Raw genomic sequence first — 13,592 nt, forward strand, 5'->3', positions numbered from 1 at the left:
TTCTCCATGATTCCAAAAGCCTCAAATGAAGGCGTCTTGGTGACTTCGTTTCCCGCGGTTGCAAAGAAAATCAGCCCTTGAGTACCCCTTGGCGCACGGACTGCTATGGGGTCTGCGACGGCAGAACTTCACATCACGTGATGAACCCGTACACATTATTTGCACTCTGTGCATGATAGATACAGGGTTGTACGCAGCCCAGCTTTGGGTACAACTCTCTTGTGGTCACTTTGCACTGTTTTTTTTTCAGACAGGCACAGTAAAGCCTCCTGTAGCTTGTACGGGCAAAGCAAAATAAAAAGAAGAAGAGAAGAAAAACGAAACTAAAAGGAAGAAAAAAAACGAAACTAAAAAGGAGCACCCATTTTGTTAAGCCAGGGGCTGGCTCACGCCTGGCATGAAAATGAGAGATTGAGAACTAAAGAAATTAAACATGATGACAACTGTCTAGCTGACCACCAGCTGTGCCTCTGCTCGGACCAGGTCGACAGGGGCATGGTCAAAGTGACGGCGGTGAATTGAGCGTGATCCACGGACACAGCGAATAGCAGACCTGGCTAGCGAAAAGCTTAGCATGCATCTGAGCTGGCCTGAGGGCAGTCTACGACCTTACCACCATGGAGACGGACGTTGTGCTGGTCACTGACAGCCTCTCCCTCGTAGATGCCCTCCGTGGAGACCCATACAGGATCAGCCTAGACACCATTGCTGCGTTCATTGCTCTGACGGAGGTTGCTGGGAAGGCTCATTCCATCAACCTTGTCTGGATCAGCAGCCACTGCGGTGTTGCTCTCAATGGCAAGGCGGATCGCCTTGCCCGGAATGGAACACAGTGTGTACAGGCCCAGGTTCAGCTACCTACCCAAGCTGCCAAGGCTTCAATTCGGTCTGCAACCGCATACCCCGGCCATTACTCAACACCAGCAAGTTCCGCAGCCCTCCGTCCCGGCATGAGGCCACCATCCTCAATCAGCTCCTCACTGGCCACTGCAGCCTGCTGAACAAGTACTTGTTCCAGAATGACGCGGTACCTTCACCAGATTGCACTCACTGTCCTGGAACAGTTGATGATGCTGCCCACCTCCTGCTAGCTTGCCCTGCCAGACACAGCAGTCGAGCAGGTACACGTCTATGTACCTTCACGTCAGTCAGGGAGGCAATTCTCACACAACCATCAGAAGCTATCCAGTTCTTGCAACTGGAGAAACTGATCTAAGTTTCTACTACATGTACACTGTACTCTCACAGTCATTTTCATATTTATTATGACTTGTAGTTACCGAAGAAGAACAAGAAGAAGAAGGAAAGTAATTCGCACCAATAAAACTGGTGGGTAAAAAACCGTCTCGACTGTTTTTTAGGCAGTGACGGAGAAAGTAAAAGGAGAAAAGCCGAGAACCTTCTGTTCCCATTATTTTCTTTTCATCTCTGTCCCCATTCCTGGTTATTTGGACTTCATTCGCTTCCTTGTCATTGGACATGTTCAGTCCGTTCGGTTTGCGAATTTAAATAAACACAACCAACCCACTTGACTGACTCACGACTGCCATCCAGAGCACACGAGAAGTCCATCGAACCTTCGACTCGGCAAACCTGCAAGAAAGCACCACTCCCTGCTCAATACACAGTGTTTCGGGGAATTCACCCCTCATCAGTTGAGCTTGAGTAGGCTGAGGAAGATTGTGCCTGAAGAGCACCACTTATATAGTGCTTTCCAGGCACAAACATCACTAGGGATACAAACTTACAGAGACGCTCCGCTTCCGGCGCGACAAACACCTCGTGAACACCAGATAGCAGCGTGAGTCAGTGTCGCTCCTGGACGGTGAGACAGACGTCGAGGACCCTCGGTCATTCGCAACGCTGTCACCTCCAAACCAACTAGTCGCAAGCCCGCGCTGGGCACAACAGTACTGTTGTGCCCAGCGCGGGCTTGCGACTAGTTGGTTTGGAGGTGACAGCGTTGCGAATGACCGAGGGTCCTCTACGTCTGTCTCCCCGTCCAGGAGCGACACTGACTCACGCTGCTATCTGGTGTTCACGAGGTGTTTATCGCGCTGGAAGCGGAGCATCTCTGTAAGTTTGTATCCCTGGTGATGTTTGTGCCTGGAGAGCACTATATAAGTGGTGCTCTTCAGGCACAATCTTCCTCAGCCTACTCAAGCTCAACTGATGAGGGGTGAATTCCCCGAAACACTGTGTATTGAGCAGGGAGTGGTGCTTTCTTGCAGGTTTGCCGAGTCGAAGGTTCGATGGACTTCTCGTGTGCTCTGGATGGCAGTCGTGAGTCAGTCAAGTGTCAAGTAAAGTCGGCGGAATAGCGCGAGCTCCGGTGTGGGGAGCACACCTTTCTTACAAATCATCGCCGAAGTCGCAACCACTACTTCGTACAACCAACCCAACCAAAAGAAAAAGAAAAAAGGAAGCGGATGCCACTGTGGGCCAATGCCTGAGGTTGAGCAAAAACGGTGAAGGCTAAAAACCTCTTTAGAGCGGGAGCAGGCCAGTGCTCAGCGTAGTGCAATATGGACGAGACTCTTGTAGTGAAGTTGTGGACGAGACTGTTGTAGTGAAGTTGTGTTGTGGCGTCTTGCAGCTAAACAGCAGCTTGGTGCAGCGAAAGCATACAGCGAATGGCAGCGCGCAGTGTTGTGGCTTTGTGCAATAGTAGCTCTATGTGGCGAAAGCATCTACTGATAGACTCGCTCCAGCGCGGCGCAGGACAAGCAAGTAAACTAGAAAAACGAAAAAAACTAACGAAAGCTCGACTTGGTTGGCGAACACCCACCCCCGGCCCTTTAGAAGCCGGTGTGGCGAGTTAAAACCAAGATTTGAAGGGTACCCAACTATCCTCGCTGGGTGGCTGTCCGCCAACCAAGTGCCAACAAACGGCCTCTCGGGGACTTTTAAAACAGTGGCCAGTCGCGCCAAGCCTTCTCACGTCGCCTCAGCCAGAAAACGTAGCTGGAATTTAGTGCTGCGTTTCTGCAGTTCCTTCTTATTTGGCGCTGTTTTTCCTTACAACAGCCCAATGCCCGTGCCAAACCGTCCAGGCTGCTGGAAATGGCTCCTCTAGCTCCCACCTCTGCTGTGAGGGCCTCGACTTCCCAGCCATTCTTCACACACTCCTGTTTGAGGTGGCGATACCGTGACAGCTTCTTCTCCCTGGACTGGATGATGCGGTCTTCGCTACACACCGTGAGTTCCAGCCAAAGAACCCTTCTCAATTTCTTCGAGAAGAGAACTATGTCTGGACGACACGTGGTAGGTGCAATAAAGTGTGGGAATACCAGCCTCTCGTCCAGATCTGAAAGAAGCTGCCAATCATGTTATCCTGACAAAAAAACCATCGCTCAGACCTTTCCGCTGAGGTAACTCGCCATGGGGGATGTTTTGACCCGGTTTACAGAAGGTAATGTATGTACCATTAGTGGGAGTTTGCTCGGTATTTGACGACTTTTGCTTTGCTGATACTATTTCTGTCATGAATTTACTGATCTGTTTCAGGACGTTGTCATGGCGCCACGTGTACCTTCCTTGATGGAGTGAGGAAGGGCAGGCGGTGAGAATGTGCCTCAGTGTTGATGTCCGCTGACAAAGAGGGCAATTCCGGTCCACAACAGAGTTGCCCCATCGTCTCAGATTGTCAGGCGAAGGCAGAGTATTAAGTATCGCGTTCATTTGGAACGATATCGTCCTTCCATAGCCCTCGTATAAGAGTTTCCGCCATGTCATGTCCTCGAACATTGTGTCTGCCCATTTGGTCCAGGCCCCTTGCATTTGTAGGCCCTTTAGGTGCCGGAGCTGCTCCTGGCAGTCGCCTTCTCTGACTGTATTGAGGATTTGTTTCCTTGGTTTTACCACGCGTGCTTTTGGTGTCACAAAGCCCAGTCCGGCTCTGGGCGGTCGCGAAGCAGGCGTGTCCCATACGGCCGTTTCGGCACATTCCAATTCCACAACCGGCGAGAACCTACGGGTGAACGTTTGTTCTTGTTTTCTGTGATGGCAATACAGTTGAGCGATGTTGTGGTCTTTGCTGTGCTTGATAATGTGCCATTTAATAGTTTGCTGCTGCTTCCATAGTGTTGTGATACACATGAGCCGGAGGCCTGGCCTTTCTCGATTTCCGGTGAAGAGGATGGCGGTGTTTGCAGCCTTGGGTAGGCCTGCCCACTTTTTAATAAAGGAGAGGCTGATGTGATGAAGCATTTTGGCAAAACTGTAACACAGGTCAAGTATCTCTAGGTGCCATGATATTTTCGGGATGATCAGATGTTGATAGAGCCAGAGTTTCTGGTGACCGACAAGGTGGGTTTCATGCACCAGTTTTAAGAGGTATCTAGTAAGGTCAACGAGATCTTTGCGTTGTTCCTCCTCTTTCATATTGTCCGTCAAATTTCTCCCCAGAAATTTGAATTGCCGACCATTTAGCGGCGGTACATCCTTGCCGGATATTGTAAGGCCGGGGTCGAAACAGGTGTACTTGTTGTTGATTAGTTTCGCCGCGTAGGTCCTGCATTTATGCGGGGCAGCTTTCATTTGAGACCAGGACAAAAACTTGTCCACAACATCTAGTTTCTTTTGTGCGCCATGGGTTCTGTTACTAAAAACGGCTAAATCATCTGCGAAACCAGTGTTAGAAGCAGTGATATCCGTCTGCTTGAAATTGTATGAAAGTGCCTGTAGGGGTTTTGCCTGGAGGGCATCGAGGAGGACTCGGAAGGTAATATTGAACAGTACTGGGGACAGTGGGCATCCCTGAAACACACCGATACTGTACCGGAACGTCCGGGTCTGGGGCTTTCGTACGGAAGCAGTGAGATGTTCGTAGTAAGAAAATACAAGTCTTCTGATTTTCAGTGGGATATGGTACCGATGCAATGCCGCTTGAATTAAATTGTGCTTTACTGATCCGAACGCGTTCTTTAGGTCTATCCACACAATGGCTATGGAGCGCTTGTTCCTCTTCGAGTCTTTCATGGCTTCGCTACACAGAGTAGCATGCTCCACACAGCCTGACATTCCCGGCAGGAAACCTTTCTGTGTCATGCCATCAAAATACTCAATCACCAACATATGGCGAGTTAGTATCTTGGACAGCATGGCAAAGAAGATCTTACCGTGGACAACCCAAGCATCACAGTCATTGGCGATTTTAACGTTAATGTTTCAACCCCCTACCCACCTTGTCCTATCGCCCGGAAATTTCTCGAACTTTGCAACTGCTACGGCCTCACTAATCACGTTCATGCTCCGACTCGTATCTCACCGGCGTGCCCATCAGGTACAACTATCGATCTCATTCTTTCAGCTAGTCAAGACATCAGTGAGTGCCACGTCCTGCCTTTGACCATTAGCGACCACTTTGGGATTGAGGCTAACCTGCACCTTCAGGTTTCTCGCAGCGTGTCACCTCAGGCAGTAGAGCGGGTCCGAGCTCAGAGAAATACTCGGTCGGTGAACCTCTGTGAATTTCGTCGGGATGTCAGCTCCGCAGGGCTGGATGATTTTACTAACACGCGGGATGTGGACACCATGTGGGCGTCGTGGCATACCAAGTTCTTGGCTGTCGTGGACAAGCATGCACCCATCCGCTATGTATCCTCCAACCGCAAATCCCATCCGCCCTGGTCCGACAGAGAGCTCCACAAGCTCAACCAACGTATAAACCAGCTACACCGACGGTGGCTACGCGATAAGGGAAACCAGAATCTTCACGTACAGTTCAAGCAAGCACGCTCAAGCGCCAGAAATGCCTATCGCCGAAAGCGCAATGATTTCTTCCGAGCGCAATGTGCCGCGTCCAGTCAGAACCCGCGTAAGCTCTGGAACGTCATAAACTCCGTTACGAACAGGAAGAGAGTACGTGTGGAGCCTACTTGCCCCATTGAAGAAGTTTCGTCAGTCTTCCAGGCAGTAGTAACAGACAATGCCCGTCCTCACAGCATCCCGCTACCGCAAGGTCCACAGCCTCAGACTGCAATGTCAGAATTGCCGCAAGTGTCTTTTGGCGAAGTAGAACGGCTTCTCCGACAAATCAATCCTGCCAAAGCAACAGGAAGCGACGGGATACCTGGTCACCTTCTGAAGTGCTGTGCCGATATCCTAGCTGCGTCCGTGGCCACGTTGTTTAATGCCTCGCTTGTCAATGGCACTGTCCCCACAGCCTTCAAACTCGCACACGTTATCCCGCTGTTCAAAGCCGGGGACCCGTCTATTCCCACTAACTTCCGTCCAGTGTCCCTACTTCCCATATTATCAAAACTCTTGGAGAAAGTCGTACAAAAGAAGCTAGCCCAGTTTCTGGACATATCTGGTACCCTCCCCACGACTCAGTTTGCATTCCGCGCAGGCCACTCAACGGAGGATGCCCTGGTACTTATGCTAAATCGTATTCTTAGTGCACGGGACAAGCGTTTGTGTACTGGCATATGCCTTCTAGATATGTCAAAGGCATTCGACAAGGTTCGTCATGAACGGCTACTCCAGGACCTATTCGATATCGGCATAACAGGGACAGCCCTAAAGTGGTTTTCCGCCTATCTGTCGGGCCGTACTCAGCGTATCTGTATTGGACGGGATCAGAGTGCCATTTCTGCACCATCCTGTGGCGTGCCACAAGGTTCTGTTCTAGGACCGATCCTTTTCAGTATCTACACCCGCGAAGTTCCAACCATAGCTAACCAGTCTTCATCAGTTCAATTTGCCGATGACATTGCGCTGATCAGCAGCAGCACATCCCTGGACACGGTATCTGCTACGCTATCGGCCTCGGTTTCTGCACTTGCTGACTGGTTGCAGACCCGTGGTCTCATTTTGAATGCAGCCAAGAGCCACGTGATCCCTGTATACCCCAACAGGCAGCCTCAGCAGCCCCAGCATACGATCAATGTAAACTGTCATGAAACGCCGATTCCTGTCGTTACTGCGGCCAGGTATCTTGGAGTGCTCCTCGACTCGGATCTGTCATGGACGCCCCATGTTGATCGCTGCACCGCTCGACTGGCCCAGAGGATCGGAGCACTATGGAGGTTGCGTCGCTGCTTGACTCATCAGAGCCGAGTTCTCTACTTTAAAGCGATCATCATGTCTGACCTGATGTACGGATCCAATGCGTTTTCCCCGCTTCTTACTGCCAACCAATTGGATCGGCTACAAGTCATGCAGAATCGGGCGGCAAGGGCGGTTTTCGGACTCTCGCATCACACCTCCGCGCGTACCCTCCTGCTGCAATTGGACACCTACAGAGTATCCGAGATATTCAGGCAGAAGTTCATCGTTCTGGTCTGGAGGTCTCGGAATGAGCACGCAAGTTCTGAACTGCAAGCCCTCCTAGTTCCTTCGTCAGCTGGCCCAACTAGGTTGCACTCCACCATGGGTCTGCGCCAACCGCCAGTTTCCACCAGGTTCGGCAAGGGTTGCCTCGCGTTCCGGGGCGCCCAGCTGTGGAACACATTACCCAGCGATATACGTGCCATCTCCACGCTCCGCCAGTTCCGCGCCAGCATGATCCCTCACACACTTACTGGCCTTAGTACCTAGAGTACCAGACGTCCTGTTTGATGATCAGCTGGCTTAGTTTTTCTCCACCTCTATCCTAATTACATCAGTCCCCAATTTCATTTATTACTGCTTTCTATCTGCATTCGCCACCTTTTCATTGGGCAGATCTGCCCGTTTGGTTTGAGAATTAAAAATAAACACAACAACCATCGCAGTTGGATAGAGCGATTGGTCGGAACTTTGCTGGATCTGACACACTGTCACTTTTAGCAATTAGTGTAACGGAGGCGCACTGCCAAGATCGCGGGATGACACCAGTCTTCCAAACTGTTTCGAAGATGCTGAAAAGGATATTGTGCAGGCATTTGCATCGTTTCCAGATTATGTACGGAATACAGTTTGAACCAGGAGCTGACTTGTTCCTGCATTTTCTTAGGGTATTTTGAAACAGGGTCCATGTTGGACTCCCGTCAGTTAACGGAGTGGACGGTTTGCTCGTGGCTGGAGAAAAATCCGGCAGGGAGAAAGTTTGACCACGTTCCGGGTCTTCATACAGCTTGGAGAAGTAATCAAAACAAGTCTGTTCTGAGAATTCAGGATTGACGGGCGTTCCTTTCCGGGATAGCCGTTTGGCGAACTTATGGGGGTCTCGGAGGAAGGCAGAGCGTTGCTTTTGTGCTTCGCGATCCTGCTCGTGTGTTTTGATGATTTTCCGCAGTTTTTTTATGTCCTTCTGCACCCGGTTATAATCCTTTCTGAGGATCTCAACCACATGCTCGTCTAATTGGTCCCTGGCTCGGTATTGTTTTCGTAGGGCGCGGCGCTCCATGTAGAGCTCCGTTAGGCATCTGGATTGGCGTGGTTTGGTCGACTGGCGCTTTGGAACTGCATCCAAGGCGGTGTAGTCAGTGAAGAAAAATCTTAAGAAAGACGTTAGTTGACCTAGGGATTCATCAGGGTCAGCATTCTTGATTTTTGACAGAGGAAAATGGCGCTTAATGTGTTGCTCAAGTTGTTGGTCTGCTTTTGACCAGGCAAGGCTAGACCTTGGCAGGTACAATTTGTTATTGGGCAGATCCTGATCCGGTTTATCATCATTTGCATGTAAAAAAAAAAAAAGAAGAAGAAGAAGAAGGGAAATGCTCACCATCAAATGGTGGATAAAAACCGTTTCGACTGCTTTTTAGACAGTAACGGGTAAAGAAAAAAGGAAAAAGAAACTCATATAATGCAATTCGAAGAGATAGGCCCCCAGTACAGTTGGGGTGTGGTTGTGTCCGTATGGTATGGTGTGTCATGTACAGGTAGTTGCGTTGTGATGTATGGTAATTTGTAGGGTGAATGTCGAGTAGGCTATGAAAATAACGATTCGACAAGAACAAGTGACTACGAGAGGTTGGCAAGGTTGGCGATCGTCCACCCCCGGCCCTTTAGAGGCCGGAATGGCGAGTTCAAATCTTGATTTTAAGGACGTCCAACTATCCTCGCTGGGTGGCCGATCGCCCACCAAGTGCTCTACAACAGGTTCACCAAACAGTTTTAATACAACGGCCAGTCGCGCCATGTTCGCTCCCTTCGCCTTAGCCATAGGACATAGCTTGAGTTCAGCGCTGCTTGGCGACAATTCCTCCGCAAGAGCCTGCGCTGTTCCTTAGTGCAGCGCAAGGATCTCGCGAAGGAATCCAAGCTGGTGGATATGGCGCCTCTCGCTCCCACCTCTGCTGTGTGACTTTCCGTATCCCAGCCATTCCTTACACACGCGCTATGAAGGTGACGATAGCAGAAGAAGAAGAAGAAGAAGAAGAAGAAGAAGAAGGGAAATGCTCACCATCAAATGGTGGATAAAAACCGTTTCGACTGCTTTTTAGACAGTAACGGGTAAAGAAAAAAGGAAAAAGAAACTCATATAATGCAATTCGAAGAGATAGGCCCCCAGTACAGTTGGGGTGTGGTTGTGTCCGTATGGTATGGTGTGTCATGTACAGGTAGTTGCGTTGTGATGTATGGTAATTTGTAGGGCGAATGTCGAGTAGGCTATGAAAATAACGATTCGACAAGAACAAGTGACTACGAGAGGTTGGCAAGGTTGGCGATCGTCCACCCCCGGCCCTTTAGAGGCCGGAATGGCGAGTTCAAATCTTGATTTTAAGAACGTCCAACTATCCTCGCTGGGTGGCCGATCGCCCACCAAGAAGAAGAAGAAGAAGAAGAAGAAGAAGAAGAAGGGAAATGTTCACCATAAAATGGTGGATAAAAACCGTTTCGACTGCTTTTTAGACAGTAACGGGTAAAGAAAAAAGGAAAAAGAAACTCATATAATGCAATTCGAAGAGATAGGCCCCCAGTACAGTTGGGGTGTGGTTGTGTCCGTATGGTAAGGTGTGTCATGTACAGGTAGTTGCGTTGTGATGTATGGTAATTTGTAGGGTGAATGTCGAGTAGGCTATGAAAATAACGATTCGACAAGAACAAGTGACTACGAGAGGTTGGCAAGGTTGGCGATCGTCCACCCCCGGCCCTTTAGAGGCCGGAATGGCGAGTTCAAATCTTGATTTTAAGGACGTCCAACTATCCTCGCTGGGTGGCCGATCGCCCACCAAGTGCTCTACAACAGGTTCACCAAACAGTTTTAATACAACGGCCAGTCGCGCCATGTTCGCTCCCTTCGCCTTAGCCATAGGACATAGCTTGAGTTCAGCGCTGCTTGGCGACAATTCCTCCGCAAGAGCCTGCGCTGTTCCTTAGTGCAGCGCAAGGATCTCGCGAAGGAATCCAAGCTGGTGGATATGGCGCCTCTCGCTCCCACCTCTGCTGTGTGACTTTCCATATCCCAGCCATTCCTTACACACGCGCTATGAAGGTGACGATAGCGTTCGATTTTGATTTCGCGCGATTGTGCAAAGCGATCTTCACTACATACCGTGAGTTCCAGCCACAGAACTCTTCTCAATTCTTTGGAGAAGAGCACTATGTCTGGACGACAGGTTGTAGGTGCTATGAAGTGGGGGAAAACAAGTTTCTCATCCTTCATGTCCATCAGGACGAGAAGAAGAAGAAGAAGAAGAAGAAGAAGAAGAAGAAGAAGAAGAAGAAGAAGAAGAAGAAGAAGAAGAAGAAGAAGAAGAAGAAGAAGAAGAAGAAGAAGAAGAAGAAGAAGAAGAAGAAGAAGAAGAAGAAGGAAAGTAATTCGCACCAATAAAACTGGTGGGTAAAAAACCGTCTCGACTGTTTTTTAGGCAGTGACGGAGAAAGTAAAAGGAGAAAAGAAAAAGAAAAAAGGAAGCGGATGCCACTGTGGGCCAATGCCTGAGGTTGAGCAAAAACGGTGAAGGCTAAAAACCTTACAACAGCCCAATGCCCGTGCCAAACCGTCCAGGCTGCTGGAAATGGCTCCTCTAGCTCCCACCTCTGCTGTGAGGGCCTCGACTTCCCAGCCATTCTTCACACACTCCTGTTTGAGGTGGCGATACCGTGACAGCTTCTTCTCCCTGGACTGGATGATGCGGTCTTCGCTACACACCGTGAGTTCCAGCCAAAGAACCCTTCTCAATTTCTTCGAGAAGAGAACTATGTCTGGACGACACGTGGTAGGTGCAATAAAGTGTGGGAATACCAGCCTCTCGTCCAGATCTGAAAGAAGCTGCCAATCACGTGATCCTGACAAAAAACCATCGCTCAGACCTTTCCGCTGAGGTAACTGGCCATGGGGGATGTTTTGACCCGGTTTAAAGAAGGTAATGTATGTACCATTAGTGGGAGTTTGCTCGGTATTTGACGACTTTTGCTTTGCTGATACTATTTCTGTCATGAATTTACTGATCTGTTTCAGGACGTTGTCATGGCGCCACGTGTACCTTCCTTGATGGAGTGAGGAAGGGCAGGCGGTGAGAATGTGCCTCAGTGTTGATGTCCGCTGACAAAGAGGGCAATTCCGGTCCACAACAGAGTTGCCCCATCGTCTCAGATTGTCAGGCGAAGGCAGAGTATTAAGTATCGCGTTCATTTGGAACGATATCGTCCTTCCATAGCCCTCGTATAAGAGTTTCCGCCATGTCATGTCCTCGAACATTGTGTCTGCCCATTTGGTCCAGGCCCCTTGCATTTGTAGGCCCTTTAGGTAAGAAGAAGAAGAAGAAGAAGAAGAAGAAGAAGAAGAAGAAGAAGAAGAAGAAGAAGAAGAAGAAGAAGAAGAAGAAGAAGAAGAAGAAGAAGAAGAAGAAGAAGAAGAAGAAGAAGAAGAAGAAGAAGAAGAAGAAGAAGAAGAAGAAGAAGAAGAAGAAGAAGAAGATTGATTGATTGATTTTATTTTACTTCGCAAGTTCAAACGGGTTCCTGGCCCAGTTATATGAAAGCGAAGGATAGAATTTGCCAAAATCCTAATGAGCAACAGCATAGGCAATATTATCATAGAAGTGGAGTACTATGCGAGCGAGAATACTGAGAAGAAAGGAACATGTCAGAACCTGACGAAACACAACCTATTTCAGGCATACATAAGGAAGGCAGGCTAGCTTAAAATCTTGCAATCTGGATACGGTGCGCACCTCTCTAGGCAAACTGTTCCACAGCAATGCTCCTGCGGTGGCGAATCGAAGAAGAAGAAGAAGAAGAAGAAGAAGGAAAGTAATTCGCACCAATAAAAACTGGTGGGTAAAAAACCGTCTCGACTGTTTTTTAGGCAGTGACGGAGAAAGTAAAAGGAGAAAAGAAAAAGAAAAAAGAAGCGGATGCCACTGTGGGCCAATGCCTGGGGTTGAGCAAAAGCGGTGAAGGCAAAAAAGCTCTTCAGAGCGGGAGCAGGCCAGTGCTCAGCGTAGTGCAATATGGACGAGACACTTGTAGTGAAGTTGTGGACGAGACTGTTGTAGTGAATTTGTGTTGTGGCGTCGTGCAGCTTAACAGCAGCTTGGTGCAGCGAAAGCATACAGCGAATGGCAGCGCGCAGTGTTGTGGCTTTGTGCAATAGTAGCTCTAAGCGGCGAAAGCATCTACTGATAGACTCGCTCCAGCGCGGCGCAGCACAAGCAAGTGGACTAGAAAAACGAAAAAAAACGAACGAAAGCTCGACTTGGTTGGCGAACACCCACCCCCGGCCCTTTAGAAGCCGGTGTGGCGAGTTAAAACCAAGATTTGAAGGGTACCCAACTATCCTCGCTGGGTGGCTGTCCGCCAACCAAGTGCCAACAAACGGCCTCTCGGGGACTTTTAAAACAGTGGCCAGTCGCGCCAAGCCTTCTCACGTCGCCTCAGCCAGATAACGTAGCTGGAATTTAGTGCTGCGTTTCTGCAGTTCCTTCTTATTTGGCGCTGTTTTTCCTTACAACAGCCCAATGCCCGTGCCAAACCGTCCAGGCTGCTGGAAATGGCTCCTCTAGCTCCCACCTCTGCTGTGAGGGCCTCGACTTCCCAGCCATTCTTCACACACTCCTGTTTGAGGTGGCGATACCGTGACAGCTTCTTCTCCCTGGACTGGATGATGCGGTCTTCGCTACACACCGTGAGTTCCAGCCAAAGAACCCTTCTCAATTTCTTCGAGAAGAGAACTATGTCTGGACGACACGTGGTAGGTGCAATAAAGTGTGGGAATACCAGCCTCTCGTCCAGATCTGAAAGAAGCTGCCAATCATGTGATCCTGACAAAAAACCATCGCCCAGACCTTTCCGCTGAGGTAACTCGCCATGGGGGATGTTTTGACCCGGTTTACAGAAGGTAATGTATGTACCATTAGTTGGAGTTTGCTCGGTATTTATTATTATTATTATTATTATTTATTCTTCTTTTACTAGGGAATTCCCAACAGGCGTCAGCGCCTTTTTATTTGACGACTTTTGCTTTGCTGATACTATTTCTGTCATGAATTTACTGATCTGTTTCAGGACGTTGTCATGGCGCCACGTGTACCTTCCTTGATGGAGTGAGGAAGGGCAGGCGGAAGAAGAAGAAGAAGAAGAAGAAGAAGAAGAAGAAGAAGAAGAAGAAGAAGAAGAAGAAGAAGAAGAAGAAGAAGAAGAAGAAGAAGAAGAAGAAGAAGAAGAAGAAGAAGAAGAAGCCAACACACCATCTGGCTTTGCACTGTTTGCCAGCATAA

The 13,592-nt window shown here is 49.1% G+C and overlaps 1 protein-coding gene across 1 annotated transcript; it reads left to right on the forward strand.

Moving 5' to 3' along the window:
- Positions 1-5,535: 5,535 nt before the first annotated feature.
- On the forward strand, positions 5,536-13,592 carry LOC135821844 (protein SREK1IP1-like). The gene is made up of 2 exons (XM_065334842.1): positions 5,536-5,818; positions 13,381-13,592. The coding sequence occupies exons 1-2, from the start codon at positions 5,536-5,538 to the stop codon at positions 13,590-13,592; spliced, it is 495 nt and encodes a 164-aa protein (XP_065190914.1).

This window comes from Sycon ciliatum, chromosome 7 (assembly GCF_964019385.1).
Source record: "Sycon ciliatum chromosome 7, ocSycCili1.1, whole genome shotgun sequence".
NCBI lineage: Eukaryota > Metazoa > Porifera > Calcarea > Leucosolenida > Sycettidae > Sycon > Sycon ciliatum.

Excerpts from the sequence above, each read along its gene's own strand:
- LOC135821844 (XM_065334842.1), top strand. The coding sequence starts at position 5,536 with ATGTGGGCGTCGTGGCATACCAAGTTCTTGGCTGTCGTGGACAAGCAT. Across the intron at positions 5,819-13,380 it reads CGCGTCCAGTCAGAACCCGC|GACGTTGTCATGGCGCCACG; the intron begins GTAAGCTCTGGA and ends GATCTGTTTCAG.